Here is a 13,673-nt window from a genome sequence, read left to right as displayed (position 1 = left end):
CCAACCGTTACACAACACGGATTTGAATAGTAGCAAATATAAACAATATTACTTTGTCTCTTTAATAAATCATGCTCTCACAATATCTACTTCTCCTAATATTGAGATACTCATTCAAAATTAATCCCCAATACTCCACCACCAGCAACTCAATTGGATTATTTGTGCAAATGGTCCATGATCAATACCCACTTTCATTCAGTCAGACTTTATTTATTTATTTATCACCTGCTTCACTCAATTCTTACTGTCACAAATGCAATTGTACGAAGACGTGTATATCTTTGACTCTCTCATTTCAGGCTATAGACATTATCAGAGTAGTTTTACCTCTTACAATCTGCTCTTTTGGCTATATATATCACATTGGTACGACCAGAACTCGGCTTCTTATGTCACATATCTCGGCTATCATTTTTTGTTAGCTATATCTTGTGTCTGCAGCACACACATTCAACGTCAACTGTCTTTACTGGGACCATCCATTGACCTCCCCGCTCTTATCATGTCTAAACCGTATCATATATCGTGCCTGTTCTCCATTTACTCTTTAATCATACATTCTATCCAAACTCTTGGACGCAAATGTCTCACTCATGGAATATTTCTCTCTTACTCGGCTAAGTTTTCTGCGACTTAATAAGCGTTATGATGATATCGGTATTTTGTATTCAACTCGTTATCAGCAACCCATTACAGTTCTGTTGCACTCACTCTCTCCTCCACGCCTACATCGATCACCCAATCTTTATTATACATTCTCTACAACATACCTTGAGCACACATTGCATGGCATTTAGTTACGAATTACCTATTTTCTTTCCTGAAGTGCAACCAGCCAGTCTAAAGTCGCCTTTCTCCATCACTGATACCCTCTTTTGTGTATTCGACATATATCTTCGTGGTCTCATATTTTGACTTCCCAATGACGCTATTTGTCTTACTTTGCCGTGTTTTTCTATGTGGTCACCACTCATAGAGGGTCTAATGGTACGAGGAGGGTACAATACGGCGGAAAAAAGGGTAACATGTTTCCACTTTCGTAACACAACTGCCATTCATTCCGCCGTAGTGGCGCGCAAAGCAGAGCAGTAATCTTTTCTCTGCTCCGACATCCCCAACGCACATCTCCCTTTCTTCTCACCTCGATTGACCACTCCTCTGCGCCTCACGTCCCCTGTAGTCTCGGACTTTGCTTCATATTTTACCTCGTCTCAACTAGCTTCCTCGTAACCTCTTATAACCCATATTAAAAAACACATTATAAATACTTGTAGCTACCTTTGCCCTCAAAATAGAAACCCCCTCCCAAAAAATACAATTTGTGACCATGTCAATGATTTTCACTTAATAAACTTTGAGACTATGTCTCCATATTAAAAGAAAAAGCAGTGCGTTTCTTCTTCCTTTAGAACAATATAAAGACATCTTACATTCAAAATAAAAAAATAAAAAAGTGGGGCTTTTCATTAACCTTGGTCCGATCGAGTATCTCATTACTAGTAATGAAGTATTGCAGAAAACTGGATCCAAGAGGAGAAGTCGCAAACGCTTAAATCTTGAAGACCTTTCTGATGCAGAATGCAAGAAAGGATTCTGCTTCACTTTTCCAGAGGTAGTTTATTCTTAACAAATAAACATTGATATATGTAAAGCTACAAACAAAAAAGCCTTTTACTTATTTTTTTTTTAATATTGCAGATAAAGCGAATGTCTGCTTTCATTAATTTGGATAAAATTCTATCGTTTAGACGCAGTGAGACTTATTATATTAAATTTCGATGTGAATTTGCCTTTGCATTGGTTTTGTACAGATACGCATTCCCACGTCGATATTGTTCAATGGAGAGAATGTGGGGAATTAACGAGAAGAACTTGGCTTGCACAGTAAACCAGTTCTCAGTTCTACTTTTTGACATCTTTAAGCATGGGTTTGAGTTTGACTCGCGAAAATTCTCTGAAGAGAACTGCGAGAGTTTTTTATGCTGCCATGTTTGCAAAAAGTAAGCACATGTCCTTCTAAAGTGTTTTATTCGGTTTTAACTAGTCTTTTATTGTATCTCTCTTTTTCTTATAGGCGGTATATACCCAAATGTAATTGGACTTATCGACGGCACAATGCAGAGGGTCTCTCGCATAACTATAAACGAGGAGCAGAAAGTCATGTACAATAGATGAAAGGTAATATATTAATTATAAGAAATGGATTAAACAGAAATGTAGCTTATAACAACCTATGTATTATATGCCATATTATTTGTACAGCACATCCATTGTCTGAAATACCAGGCGATTGCCATCCCCGATGGAATCACAAGTAAGCATCATTGGTCCTTTTGCGGGAATTAGCAATGACGCAAAAATCTTTGACCAGTCAAAGACCCTGCAGAGACCTATTGCTCATGTGGATCATATGCAGCCAGAAAATGACCCAGATCTCAAATATGCTTTATATGGTGACCACGCATACAAGAAGTATATGTACATTTAACGGCCTTTCATGACATATGAGATTGCTCAAGATGGTGAGTTATTTAAAATAGAGTCAAAGCAATCTAATAGCATAGTTCCAATAAATGTGGTACAGATCTGATATGTATATCTTTAGACCGCAGAAAGGAATGGAATACTGCGCAATCCTGTTAGAAACATCATTGTCGATGATTTACTAGGTAGGAGCCATCAATGTTTTTTTTAATGTTACATATCGCCTGACGCGGCGTTTTGAGAATACAGGTTCTGGAGCTTGTTGTCAGTACGCAGTCAGATCTACAGAATGACATAATGAAAGATGTTCAGACGTGTTATTCCCCCTCATTAAAGTCACTGCTTCCTTCCCTCCTGTTTTAGTTGAGGTCCAAAATTACCATTGATCCCAAATTTATACAAAGAACAATAGAATACTGCCTTGCAGTTAACAAAGAGCATGGGATTTTACCAATTGTTATTGCCTTTGGTATACACCCTACAAAAGAAAATGTAACCAACGATTTAGTAGAAAGTAGCCAAATCATATACGAAAGAATATCCTTGTAAGCCATGGGCTAGATATTTTTTTTTAATATTCTGGATCCTACTATTATCAGCGACTATGTTCATGAGCAACCACTTAAACCATTATTTGCAGTGGAATACTTTTTTACACAAGCAAAAAAAAAGAAAAACATTTGTTGAGTTATAGACAGCAAGGAACGTGCCGATGAGACAGTACAACTGCTTTATAGTATTGCAAAACAAATTTCTGTAAACGAAGTTACCTTGGAAGAACGAACAATCGACGTTCTTTTGAATATGTGTGTGTGTGTGTGCACAAACACAAAAAACAGTTTCATAAAATCAGAAAAGCACTAGAGCTTGAAGATGTGGAAGAGCCAAGAAAACGCACAAGAGAGTATACAAGAAGATGGGTATGCATATTTGGAAACACGCGAGACAAAGTATCGACATACATCTTTGTCTGGACCTTTAGATCTACCAGAAGAAGCAAAGAAAAAGAAAAAGGAAAACTTCTAAACAAACACTAAAGTGCTTGAAAAGAGCCTGGGATGTTGAATGTCAACTGAATAAACCACTTAGCTTATCCTTGTTGTTATTGTTGTTTTATTGATGACGCTGGTTTCAGTGCAAAATCTTTAGTAGAGCATCAAAAATAAAATAAAATAAGAGAGATAAAGTGCGAGCTGTAAAAAGTCCTTGGATTATAGCCAAGCGTCTCTACTTTGGTGAGACTAGAAAAGCAAACAGATACGACAAGCCAGTTAGGGAAAGCTATTGTCAATCCAATTCCTTGTTTCACAAAACGATAGGCACAAATCGAGTGTCAGAAACTATTAGGATAGATTGATCAGGTCTATCTTTGAGGTGGTCACAATATGGAAGTCTGTGTAGTCTTGATGTATTCTATAAAGTGTTTTTGGCTTGAAGACCATAATGCGTATATACCCCTTTTTTTTTTATATTATTATTGCTACTATTATTTCTGGCTGAAATGGAAGAATAGATAAGGATAGTAATAATACAGTACTGTGCATTATAATGCAATACTATGACTGTGTAATAGGTACTCTTTAAGATAAATATAAATTATTATCTAATCACGAGTAATCTTGGCAGAAAGATGACGCTTGATTTTTCTTTCTTTGATCAATGGACCGGGACTAGTTGTCCCAATATTAACACAAGATCTCTTTCCCCCAAAAAAATAAACTGTATTTGGTTGCATTCATAACCAGGCACTAAAAGTACTTCTTTTCGTATTTTGTATTTTTAGCCTGCTGTGGATTTAAATGCAATATATAGATATTAATCCTACATTCTACATACTACCTTTTGTATATACAATAAAGTGTCCAAAATAAGAAATCATTTCATCATATGCAATCATTCACTCTGCAGCAAGTAAAGAAAAAAGAAAAAAGAAATAAAAAGGATTGGTTTCTAATAAGCTTTCTTTCTTTTTTTTTTCTTTTTTTTTGAAGTATTGCCTAACGCCTCCTTTTACTTTATTTGGGTTTTATTTCGGATTCCGATTCCAGTAAGTATAAGCGGGGCAGGAAAAAGGTTTAGTCTGCAAACTCAGGTACCAGAGCACTAAATTCTTATTTTATTTTTTTATATATATATATAAAAAAAAGAAAGAAAAAAAAAAAAAGAGAAAAGAACGATGGCTTTATCCTTTTCAACATGGCCATGAGATCCTTCATTCAACGGTATCAACGGCAAGTTGCCGAGAATCCCATGAGAACATTTGGGTTGCAGGCAGGTAAAAGATAACTGACTCTCTCTCTCTCTCCTTTTTTTTTTCTTTTACATTGATAAAATGAACATTCCTTAGCTTTAATGTTCTCGATTGGTGATGTGCTTGCTCAACAAGTTGTGGAAGAAAAAGGGTTTCGTAACCATGACCCTGTGAGAACACTACGAATGGGGGTCTATGGTTGTTTTGTTGCCGGACCTGTTACTGGAAAATGGCATCAGTTTCTTAACAGGACAGTAACAATCAAGAACAGGGCAGGATGTGAGTTTTTCTTTCAATTGTTAACAAAAGCGGGCCCTATCTACAATATATTATATATATATATATACATTTTTATTAATCTATAGGTAATTTTTTTTTTGTTTTTTTTTTTTGTTTAGCTATTGCGACAAGATTAGCTATTGATCAGCTATTCTTTGGTCCTACCCTGCTCTTCTTGTTTATGAGCGGCATTAGTATTCTAGAAGGACAGACCCTGGCTGGTATCAGAAGTAAATTTGAAAATGTAAAGAAAATTACACGCACAAGTATACAATATATATATATAATAGATATTCTCAAATTGACTCTAATTCTTCTTCTTTTCCTTAAATAATATATCATTTTAATTTAGAATTATGTGGATACTATGAAGAGATCATACCAGTTCTGGCCATTCTTCAACCTCATCAGCTTCACGTTCTTTCCTTATCAATACCGTCCTTTGGCCAGTAGCGGTGCATCGGTTGTGTGGAATGCCTACCTGTCTTTTGTCAATCAAAAGGCATGTCAAGTTGCAGCCAACACCCCTGTAGTACATGTAATGGCCGAAAGAATCCCATGATATTAAACAAAAAAAAATATTCTAGTTATAATATATACATATATATATATACATAGTATAATGTGTGTGTGTGTTTTTTTGATCATTTATTCGATACCTACTACTATCTCTCTTATCTTGACCTATTAACACACTCATTTTATATACAAGTTATATCTCTATTATTCACAGATATTTTCATTTCAAACCATATAGACCGAAAATACAAATAAATAAATAAATAAATAAATAAAAAGACTTTATATATGTATATTGTGGAGTATATTATTTCGGTCAATTTAGAGATATACAATACAATACAATACAATGCAAGCCCAAGACCAAGACCAAGGTAAAATAATAATAATTGATCGATTAATTAAAAGAGGGGTGGACAGAATACAACGATAATCTTGATTGTTCAGTTTTGATTGTTTAGTTTAGCTTTGATTGTTTGTCTGTGTTGTGTTGTGCTGTTGTATAAAAACCAACTAGAAATCACCAATACTATTCAATTCTTTATTTTATTATATATAAGGACACACAGGTACACAAGCACACAGACACAGACACAGACACAGACAATATTTGTTGTTGTTGTTGTATATACACAAACACACTATAGAATATTCGTACACGTGCGTACATGTATAAAATAATAATAATATATATAAATTATATAAATTATAAATATTAGTAGTAGTAGTAGTAGTAGTAGTAGTAATAATAATAATAATAATAATAATAATGACAATTATAGTAAATACGAATGGAATGGAATATAAGATAAGATAGGATAGGATGGAGGAGGAAGAAGATCAGATGAGATAGGCGGATGAGCGGATGAGCGGACGGACGGACGGACGGGTGAATAGAGACGGGTGAGACGGAAGGAAGGATGGACGGAGGTAATAAAATTCATAAAGGAATTTGATGATGATGATGATGAGGAGGAGGAGGAGGAGGAGGAGGTATGTATGTATATATGTATGTATGAGATTATAAGAAAAGAATATATATGGTTTTTTTTTCTTTCTTTTTTGGTGTTTGATGATGTACAATGAGATTCCTTTTTCTTATTGTTTGGCCTTTTAATCCTCTTCATCTTCATCATCTTCATCATCTTGATCTTAATCCTTTGTCATCAACTTCTTTTAAGAAAATAAAAAATAAAATAAAAATAAAAAATAAAAAAGATTTGTTTAGGGTGATTTAGTAGTAATGGTTCACACGTTCATCGTGGGCATTCAAGCGTTGGTGACTGTCTGAACGGTCTGGATCGCCATATAGATTGTAGTGATGGCTGTCATTGAGGTTTGAATTTGAATTTGAATTTGAATTGGAATTGTAGTTGGCATATGGTTCGTGTGGTTTGGATGAGTAGATGTACTGTTTGTGTTCTTCTTCTGTTAGATGGTTGTGGGATCCTACAATGGTGGTGGGCGAGTCGACGACCGAGATCTCGTCTAGTTTGATACCCGAGCGTCTTCGTTGGTGACGATCATATGCATCCCCAAGTGACCTAGCTCTACCCGACTCTCCAAGACTACTGCTGATGGTAGTGGTTGACCTTTGTGTGCAGAGGATTGTGATTGCGTTGGAGAGTGCGAGAAGTTCGATTGCAAGGGCGGCAAAGAGAACCAGATAGAGTTTACTAAAGTAGCTCTTGATGTAGTCGACCAGACTATTGTAGCATGGAGCCAGGTGCAGGACCTTGCCGGCTTGTGGGTTGCATTCGGAAGTGATGGCCGGGTGGTCCATGTTATTGTTGAATCCACAGCAATTGAACTGATGATAATATATATATGTATATATGTATATATGTATATATGTATATATAAATAAAGTTATTATTTAATTGTTTAATTAGTTACTTAATTACCTCGTCTTGAACATGTAGTCTGTATGATTCAGGGGAACTTGTCCAGAGAGGCGCAAGGTATCCTACAGGATCTGCAGCTTTCTTATAGACCTTGATGCCAATGACGATCTGGTATACGAGGGCTACGAGAACAACGAGAATATAAATCAAGAGCAATGCCTTTGAGCGAACGAATGCCTGGGTGATTCCTAGGATGGCTGAGACGATTATGATTCCTCCCAGAATTGCAACAACTAAATGTATATTCGGTTGGTTGTCAAGAATGAATGAGTATCTCTTTGTTTATAATATTTATATTTGTGGACATTACGGTAAAAGTAAGAATCTGGAAAGAGAGTGGATCCTTTAAAGTGTTCCTTGTATCCAAGTAGGCCAAACACCAGGAAGGCCAACCCAAGGCAGATAAAGAGTAGGTTGGTTACCAGAACATACCATCTACTCACACTATAATATTTTTATATTTATTTATATATAAAAGAGATATAGAATAGTAAGGATCAAGTAATAATCATCATTTAGCAAAATTAAAATTAAAATTAAAATTAAAATTAAAATTAAAATTAAAATAAATCAATCAATCCACCTTGAACAACAGGATGTCATAACTGCTGTAAATTATTATTATTATTATTATTATTATTATTATTATTATTATTATTATTATTATTATTTAATATAAATATAAAAAAAGAGTAAAAGAAGAAAGAAAGAAGCAAGAAGAAAAAGAAAAAGAGGGGGGAAGACAGACAAGTTTGGGTTCTGATTCTTATTCTGGAAATCAAAAAAAAAAAGAAAAGAAAAGATCAATTCAATTCAATTCAATTCAATAGGAGGGGGGAGTCAGTCAATAGAGTCAATAATGTTAATTGAATTGAATTGTACAAATTGAATTGAATTGATCGAATGGACTATCAGTAGAGAAAAAAAAAGTGCAATAATGAGCGTGTATGTTGTGTGTTGGGTCAAGGGAATAAAAAAATAAAAAGAAAGAAAGAAAGAAAGAAAGAAAGAAAGAGACAATATTTTTTTTTTCTCTTTTTAGTTTGTGAACCATTTAATTTTTATTTTTCTGATTTAAAATAAATAAATATATATAGTCTTGACTTGTAATTATGTGTTACTAGCACCATCTTCACATTTTTTTTTTTTTTTTTTTTTTTAGAAAAATATATTTTTAGTCTCTGCAAATCAAAACACTGGCTGCTAATGAGGTGAGTTTATCTTGTCAGAGACCCCGCCCTCTCTCTCTTTTATTTATATAACAAGAATATATCCTACAAAGGTAATTTTTGTTAATTTGTTTATATAAATAATTTTTTTTTTATTTTTTTTTGGATTTTAGGTTCGTGTCTTTCTCTGTCACTGGCACTTGGTTACTTGGTTTTGGTACCAGAACTGATACTAAAAAAAAATTGACACTGGTAACTGGCTCTGGTAACTTTCTATTAACTAACTAACATTACTTGATTTCTTACCCTATTTTTTATTTATACTATGTGCTTTCAATAATAAACGATTTCAATTTTTTGAAACCCGTACCAATAAGGCTCTCTCTCTTTTTTTTTTTTTTTTTATATAATTTTTTGGTTGGAAAATTAGGTCGAATGTTCAAAAAGATTATAATAAAAATAAAAAAAAGATTCTTATTCTTCTGTAGTATGTCAAATTATATTGGATCTGTCCAGCACAGTACATAGAAAATGATAGCCAATTGCAAAAAATTGGATCAAAATATCCTACAAGCTTTACTTTATATATATATAAAAAAAAAAAAAAAGATTCTATCCTTGTTGTGGTACATGGATTTGTTCTTTTCAAATCTTACCTTGGGTTTTATAGTCTTTTAATTAAAGTATTCACATAACAAATGCTAGTTCTTTAGTCTGTTAGGTTACCTTTAAATATCTAATTTTCTTTTCTCTTTCTTTGTTTATAAACACACGTATATATAATTATATGAATTAAGTTTTCTAAACAGAGATAGTGATGACGAGCAAGGTGTAGTTTTAATGACATTACATTACATATGATATAACCTTTTTTTTTTTTTTTAAAAAAAAAAAAAAGGAAATTAATTAATTAGTTAATTAATTTTCTTTGGGTTTTAAGGCTAATGAAGAAGAAGTGGAAGGTAAAGGTAGAGATGATGATGGTGAAGAAGAAGAAGAAGATGATGATGATGAAATTGATGAGCGCCAAGACCTCTTGGTTTTGTAAATCTCATTCCAGAATTGATTAACTTTTAATTCTCCTCCAGGTCCCCTTTTTTTTTTTGAATCATTTATATATATATATATTATAATAATAGTAATAGACAATTAAATTAATAAATAAATCGATCAAAAATATTTATATTTTATATAAGAAAGGGCTGTAATTGATCAAAAGGTATTAAACAATATTATATATATATGTATTTGGCTTGTAATACTCACAGAATCATTTCGGTTCGGCGTAATTTTACCTTGGGTATTTCTTTTACTATACTTTGCATCGTAATCTTGTGTCTATCATCTGTCTACAAACGAAGGTGTTATATAAATATATAATGTGGCTATAGAGCTTACCTTGTTGGCTTGAGGGCTATATAGACTACGTACAAAGCCAGATTCAGGCATGACGCGACGAGCACCGGCAAGACTGTGAGCAAGAATAGGTTGTCTTGGCTTTGTCACCTTTTGATTACCAAGACTTGAAGGTGTATGAAAAGATACTCCTTGTAATACCAACTTTTTTGTTGTTTTTGTTTTTTGTTTTCAATCAAAAAAAAATTAATATTAATATTAATATTAATATTAATATTATATATATTTTTTACCTGCTTCTTCATGCGGGTTATTTCATTCTCAAGGCTAATGACTCGCTGGTGATCAGCTTCTACCAACTTCAAGGTGTTCTTTTCATTCTTATTATCCTCTCTTTTTAAATCTCTTATTATCATATCTATCGGGTCGGTCTGTACTCCCTTGTCCTGTACCAACGAATACTGTCGGTTACCAACGAGGTACCTATTACGGAAAGAAGTACCAACAAAAGCCTATTTGTTTGTTTGTTTGTTTGTTTGTTTGTTTGTTTGTTAACATTATATCTCTTTTCTGTTTTTCTTATTGATGGTTCTTTCACCTGTGAATTGTTGTTGTTTGATGAGGAGGAGGAGGAAATGTTCAGTTGGTTTGATTCTGCTCTTTGTGGCCAGACATATTGATTGAATGCATTGACTAGATTATGTGCTGCTTCATATAGACTGCTAGACTCATTAGACGATTGTCGATTTGAATTGTCTTGATCCTGTGTCATTGCTAAACAAAGCTATACAGAATGCTTAAAAAGAAAGATAAAGAAGAGTAAAAAGGAAGAAAATGAAATATGTATTTATATATATATAATTGGTTATTTAATGACTGTCAATTGCTTTGTTGCTATGATTGATCTATTAAAATTAAAATATGTATAAAAAAGAATAGACTTGATTTGCTCAAAAGGAGGGCAGTCCAACCACAAGATCCAATATTCTTCATTTTGTTTTGTATTTCATACAGTGTTATTTATCTAGTGAATCTAGTGAGTCTAATTAAACAGGTTTGGATGAAACATATTAAATTCCTCTTTTTTTTTTTAAAAAAAAAAAAAAACAAATACTCACAAATATCACAAGCCATTTTATCAAGATGAATGTCAAGCAAGAAAGAAAGGAAACAAGGGTCGTAATTAAGTTTTCACTTCTTTACCTTTAAAGCTCTTTAGAGTATATGCTATGGATCATTAGAACCATAGTTAATCATATACAAACCTATCTAAAAACACAATACCAATACAATTCATCTACCTGTTGATTTTAACTGTTACCAAAAGTCTTATTTGTATTTGGCTTATTGTTTGTGTCTAACGTTTGAGATATAAAGACTCCAATCATTATCTTTCCCTATATTTGTTTTTCTTTTTCTTTTTTTGGGTATCATTACTGTAAAATTGACCAAGTCTTTAACCAATTCTTTACATCAAATATCTTTAGATTATTGAATCCCCTCTTTTCTTTTCTTTTTACACAACATTTTTATCAGTGTCTTTTGATTCTTGTCCTGACCTTTCAATCCTATTCCAATCTTTCCCCTCTAATGTCCAAACAGATAGCAATTATTGTATATTCACAAAGCTTTATTGCTATTTAATACTATAACAAAGTGATAGAAATCTAGACAAGCAAAAAAATAAAAAATAAAAAATATCAAGAAACAATAATCCTGATTGTTCAAATTCTTTGCCCTCTTTTTTTTTTTTTTGTGAATCGCACCATGAGTTCTTGATATTATTTTTAGAAACAATATGTATATAGTCAGCCAATTCATCATTCCAAATATTAACATAGGTACACATTTTTTTTTTAATTTCTTTAAAAAAAGTATGTAAGAGACAGAGACAGTCAGAGACAAAAGAAGTACATGTTTTTTTAAGAGAAATATGAAATTCATATATTTATTGGTATTGAAGACAAAAGAGCAACCACATATATTGTTTGTGGTTCTCTTTTTTTTTATATTTTATTTTAGGAGTTTGGTTTAGGGAGCTTTCTTGTTTGGGTGTGATAATTTTGATGATGTATAGACAATGCAGTGGATATTCTATATATATTTTTTGGTTGAAAAAGGGCTGGCTTATGATACAGTGTATAGGTGGGTATGTGGGTATTTTCTTTTACAGTGGTTGTATGTACAAATGATTGAAATCGATTTAAGAGGAGCGATAGGCGGCTGGTCTAATGCGGACTGTGACTGAAGGATGATCAAAGATAATTGAATCCAGGGCCATGGATTTTTCAGATACTGGGCAAGATTTGGAAAAGTTCTCGTCATCAGAAAGGGCAGAAACAAAGGAGTCATCAGAGATTGTCGATGAAGATGAAATCATTGAAGGTGCGACTGTGTTTTGGACTTTGTTACAGCTAAAGGCTTTCTTGACTGAAGCGAGGCCTTTCATGCATTGATCCATTGATGAAGTGAATGTGGAAACACGGCTTGTGGTATTAGTAGTTGAAGACTGGCGACGCTGGCACTTTGAGATAATACGCTTTTGGATAGAGAGGATCTGCATTGTAGAGTGTTGGTTGTGTGGTGTAAAGGTAAAGGTAAAGAAAGGCTTGGTAGAAGAGACGAGGTTAAAAGTATGTAATAAAAAGGAAAGAAGTGCAAAAATGTCAAGCCTTTATATACTATTTCAAAAGGTCCATGCTCGTTGGGTGTCAGTAGAGGTTTATATGCTTCTTCTTCAATTTCTTGCCATTTTTAGGCCAAAGACAAGGGGTCATCGTATCTGATGTTTGGCATCTATCGGAAAATACAGCCAAAAATCCTGATCCACAAAACCCACAGCCAAAAATCAAAATCCATGATCCATGATCCATGATTACCCCCCTATCGAGAATCAAAAACAAATTTGTCCCCTATATCAATTGATTCACGTCACCTTAATTATTCTCTATGAACATCTTTGATTTATTGCTTCCAAGATTTTCTGAGTCTGACTGGCCTATTGATATAAATGTGCAATTGGAGATAACTATCTATATATAAAGTTTTTATTTTTTCTAAAAAAAAAAAAAACACATAAATGTTTTGTAGAAATAAAGTCAATACAGAGTTGGTAAATACAATAATAGACAATTATACAACCAATACCTGTATTAGGTAGCTTTTCTTCTTCTTCTTCTGTTGACGGCTTTAGATAAAGGATTATATGCCTTCAGAGTTAAGGTGCTCTGGTAGATGTATGGCACAGTCTAAGGTTTCTTAAAGACACTAGATGTAGACACACTAAAAAGTTCAAAATAAAGTTTAAAAACATAAGTTAGATAATATGGATTAAAGTTCTTTTTTTTTGCATTTTCTTCTTCTTCTGTTTTGGACATAAGGCCCAGGTTCGTACTTGCGCTTAATATTCTGAGACTACAAGCTTACATTTCAGCTAGTAAAATTGTAACAAAACTACATGCTTAAAATTGTTACAGATTTCGCCTTTCCCTTAAGGCTTCTAACTCCGCATTGTTTGTGAACGCACTGGTTAGCCTTTTCGTTATACTAGTGGAGATTCAATTAGGACTAACCAGGTGTTCAATGAGGGTGTGATTATAAGGGTTTTTAAGATAGAAACAATTATATAGGATTTGAGAATCAAGGTGTAAGATCGTCTTTATTTCATGTTATTTGCCTTTGCTTTTATATTGTTTCTATCCTATTTTT

General features: G+C 33.2%; 5 protein-coding genes across 5 annotated transcripts; 2 read left to right on the top strand and 3 right to left on the bottom strand.

Moving 5' to 3' along the window:
- Positions 1–596: 596 nt before the first annotated feature.
- On the top strand, positions 597–3,524 carry PHYBLDRAFT_176432 (hypothetical protein; the record flags this gene model as incomplete). Its single annotated transcript, XM_018437772.1, has 11 exons — positions 597–660; positions 1,458–1,615; positions 1,702–2,003; positions 2,078–2,160; positions 2,266–2,317; positions 2,350–2,475; positions 2,513–2,525; positions 2,609–2,672; positions 2,900–3,032; positions 3,186–3,297; positions 3,327–3,524. The coding sequence occupies 11 exons, from the start codon at positions 597–599 to the stop codon at positions 3,522–3,524; spliced, it is 1,305 nt and encodes a 434-aa protein (XP_018283142.1).
- Positions 3,525–4,683: 1,159 nt separating this feature from the next.
- Positions 4,684–5,813, top strand: PHYBLDRAFT_80622 (hypothetical protein; the record flags this gene model as incomplete). The annotated part of the gene is made up of 4 exons (XM_018443600.1): positions 4,684–4,762; positions 4,835–5,017; positions 5,137–5,261; positions 5,370–5,813. 4 exons carry the CDS (start codon positions 4,684–4,686, stop codon positions 5,577–5,579), a joined length of 597 nt encoding a protein of 198 aa, XP_018283141.1. The 3' UTR covers positions 5,580–5,813.
- Positions 5,814–6,189: 376 nt separating this feature from the next.
- PHYBLDRAFT_129040 (hypothetical protein) lies at positions 6,190–8,384 on the bottom strand. The gene is made up of 5 exons (XM_018429258.1): positions 8,024–8,384; positions 7,751–7,884; positions 7,441–7,673; positions 7,129–7,346; positions 6,190–7,080 (listed from the first exon to the last, which is right to left on the bottom strand). Exons 1-5 carry the CDS (start codon positions 8,041–8,043, stop codon positions 6,771–6,773), a joined length of 915 nt encoding a protein of 304 aa, XP_018283140.1. The 5' UTR covers positions 8,044–8,384; the 3' UTR covers positions 6,190–6,770.
- A 1,412-nt stretch (positions 8,385–9,796) lies between these two features.
- On the bottom strand, positions 9,797–10,737 carry PHYBLDRAFT_73784 (hypothetical protein; the record flags this gene model as incomplete). The annotated part of the gene is made up of 5 exons (XM_018442914.1): positions 9,797–9,811; positions 9,905–9,958; positions 10,008–10,169; positions 10,259–10,477; positions 10,564–10,737. The coding sequence occupies 5 exons, from the start codon at positions 10,735–10,737 to the stop codon at positions 9,797–9,799; spliced, it is 624 nt and encodes a 207-aa protein (XP_018283139.1).
- A 1,431-nt stretch (positions 10,738–12,168) lies between these two features.
- Positions 12,169–12,528, bottom strand: PHYBLDRAFT_176428 (hypothetical protein; the record flags this gene model as incomplete). The annotated part of the gene is made up of 1 exon (XM_018437771.1): positions 12,169–12,528. The coding sequence occupies one exon, from the start codon at positions 12,526–12,528 to the stop codon at positions 12,169–12,171; it is 360 nt and encodes a 119-aa protein (XP_018283138.1).
- Between the last annotated feature and the right edge of the window lie 1,145 nt (positions 12,529–13,673).

Source organism: Phycomyces blakesleeanus (genome assembly GCF_001638985.1).
Source record: "Phycomyces blakesleeanus NRRL 1555(-) unplaced genomic scaffold PHYBLscaffold_57, whole genome shotgun sequence".
In the NCBI taxonomy this organism is placed as follows: Eukaryota; Fungi; Mucoromycota; class Mucoromycetes; order Mucorales; family Phycomycetaceae; genus Phycomyces; species Phycomyces blakesleeanus.
This window is presented reverse-complemented; position numbering and strand designations above follow the sequence as displayed.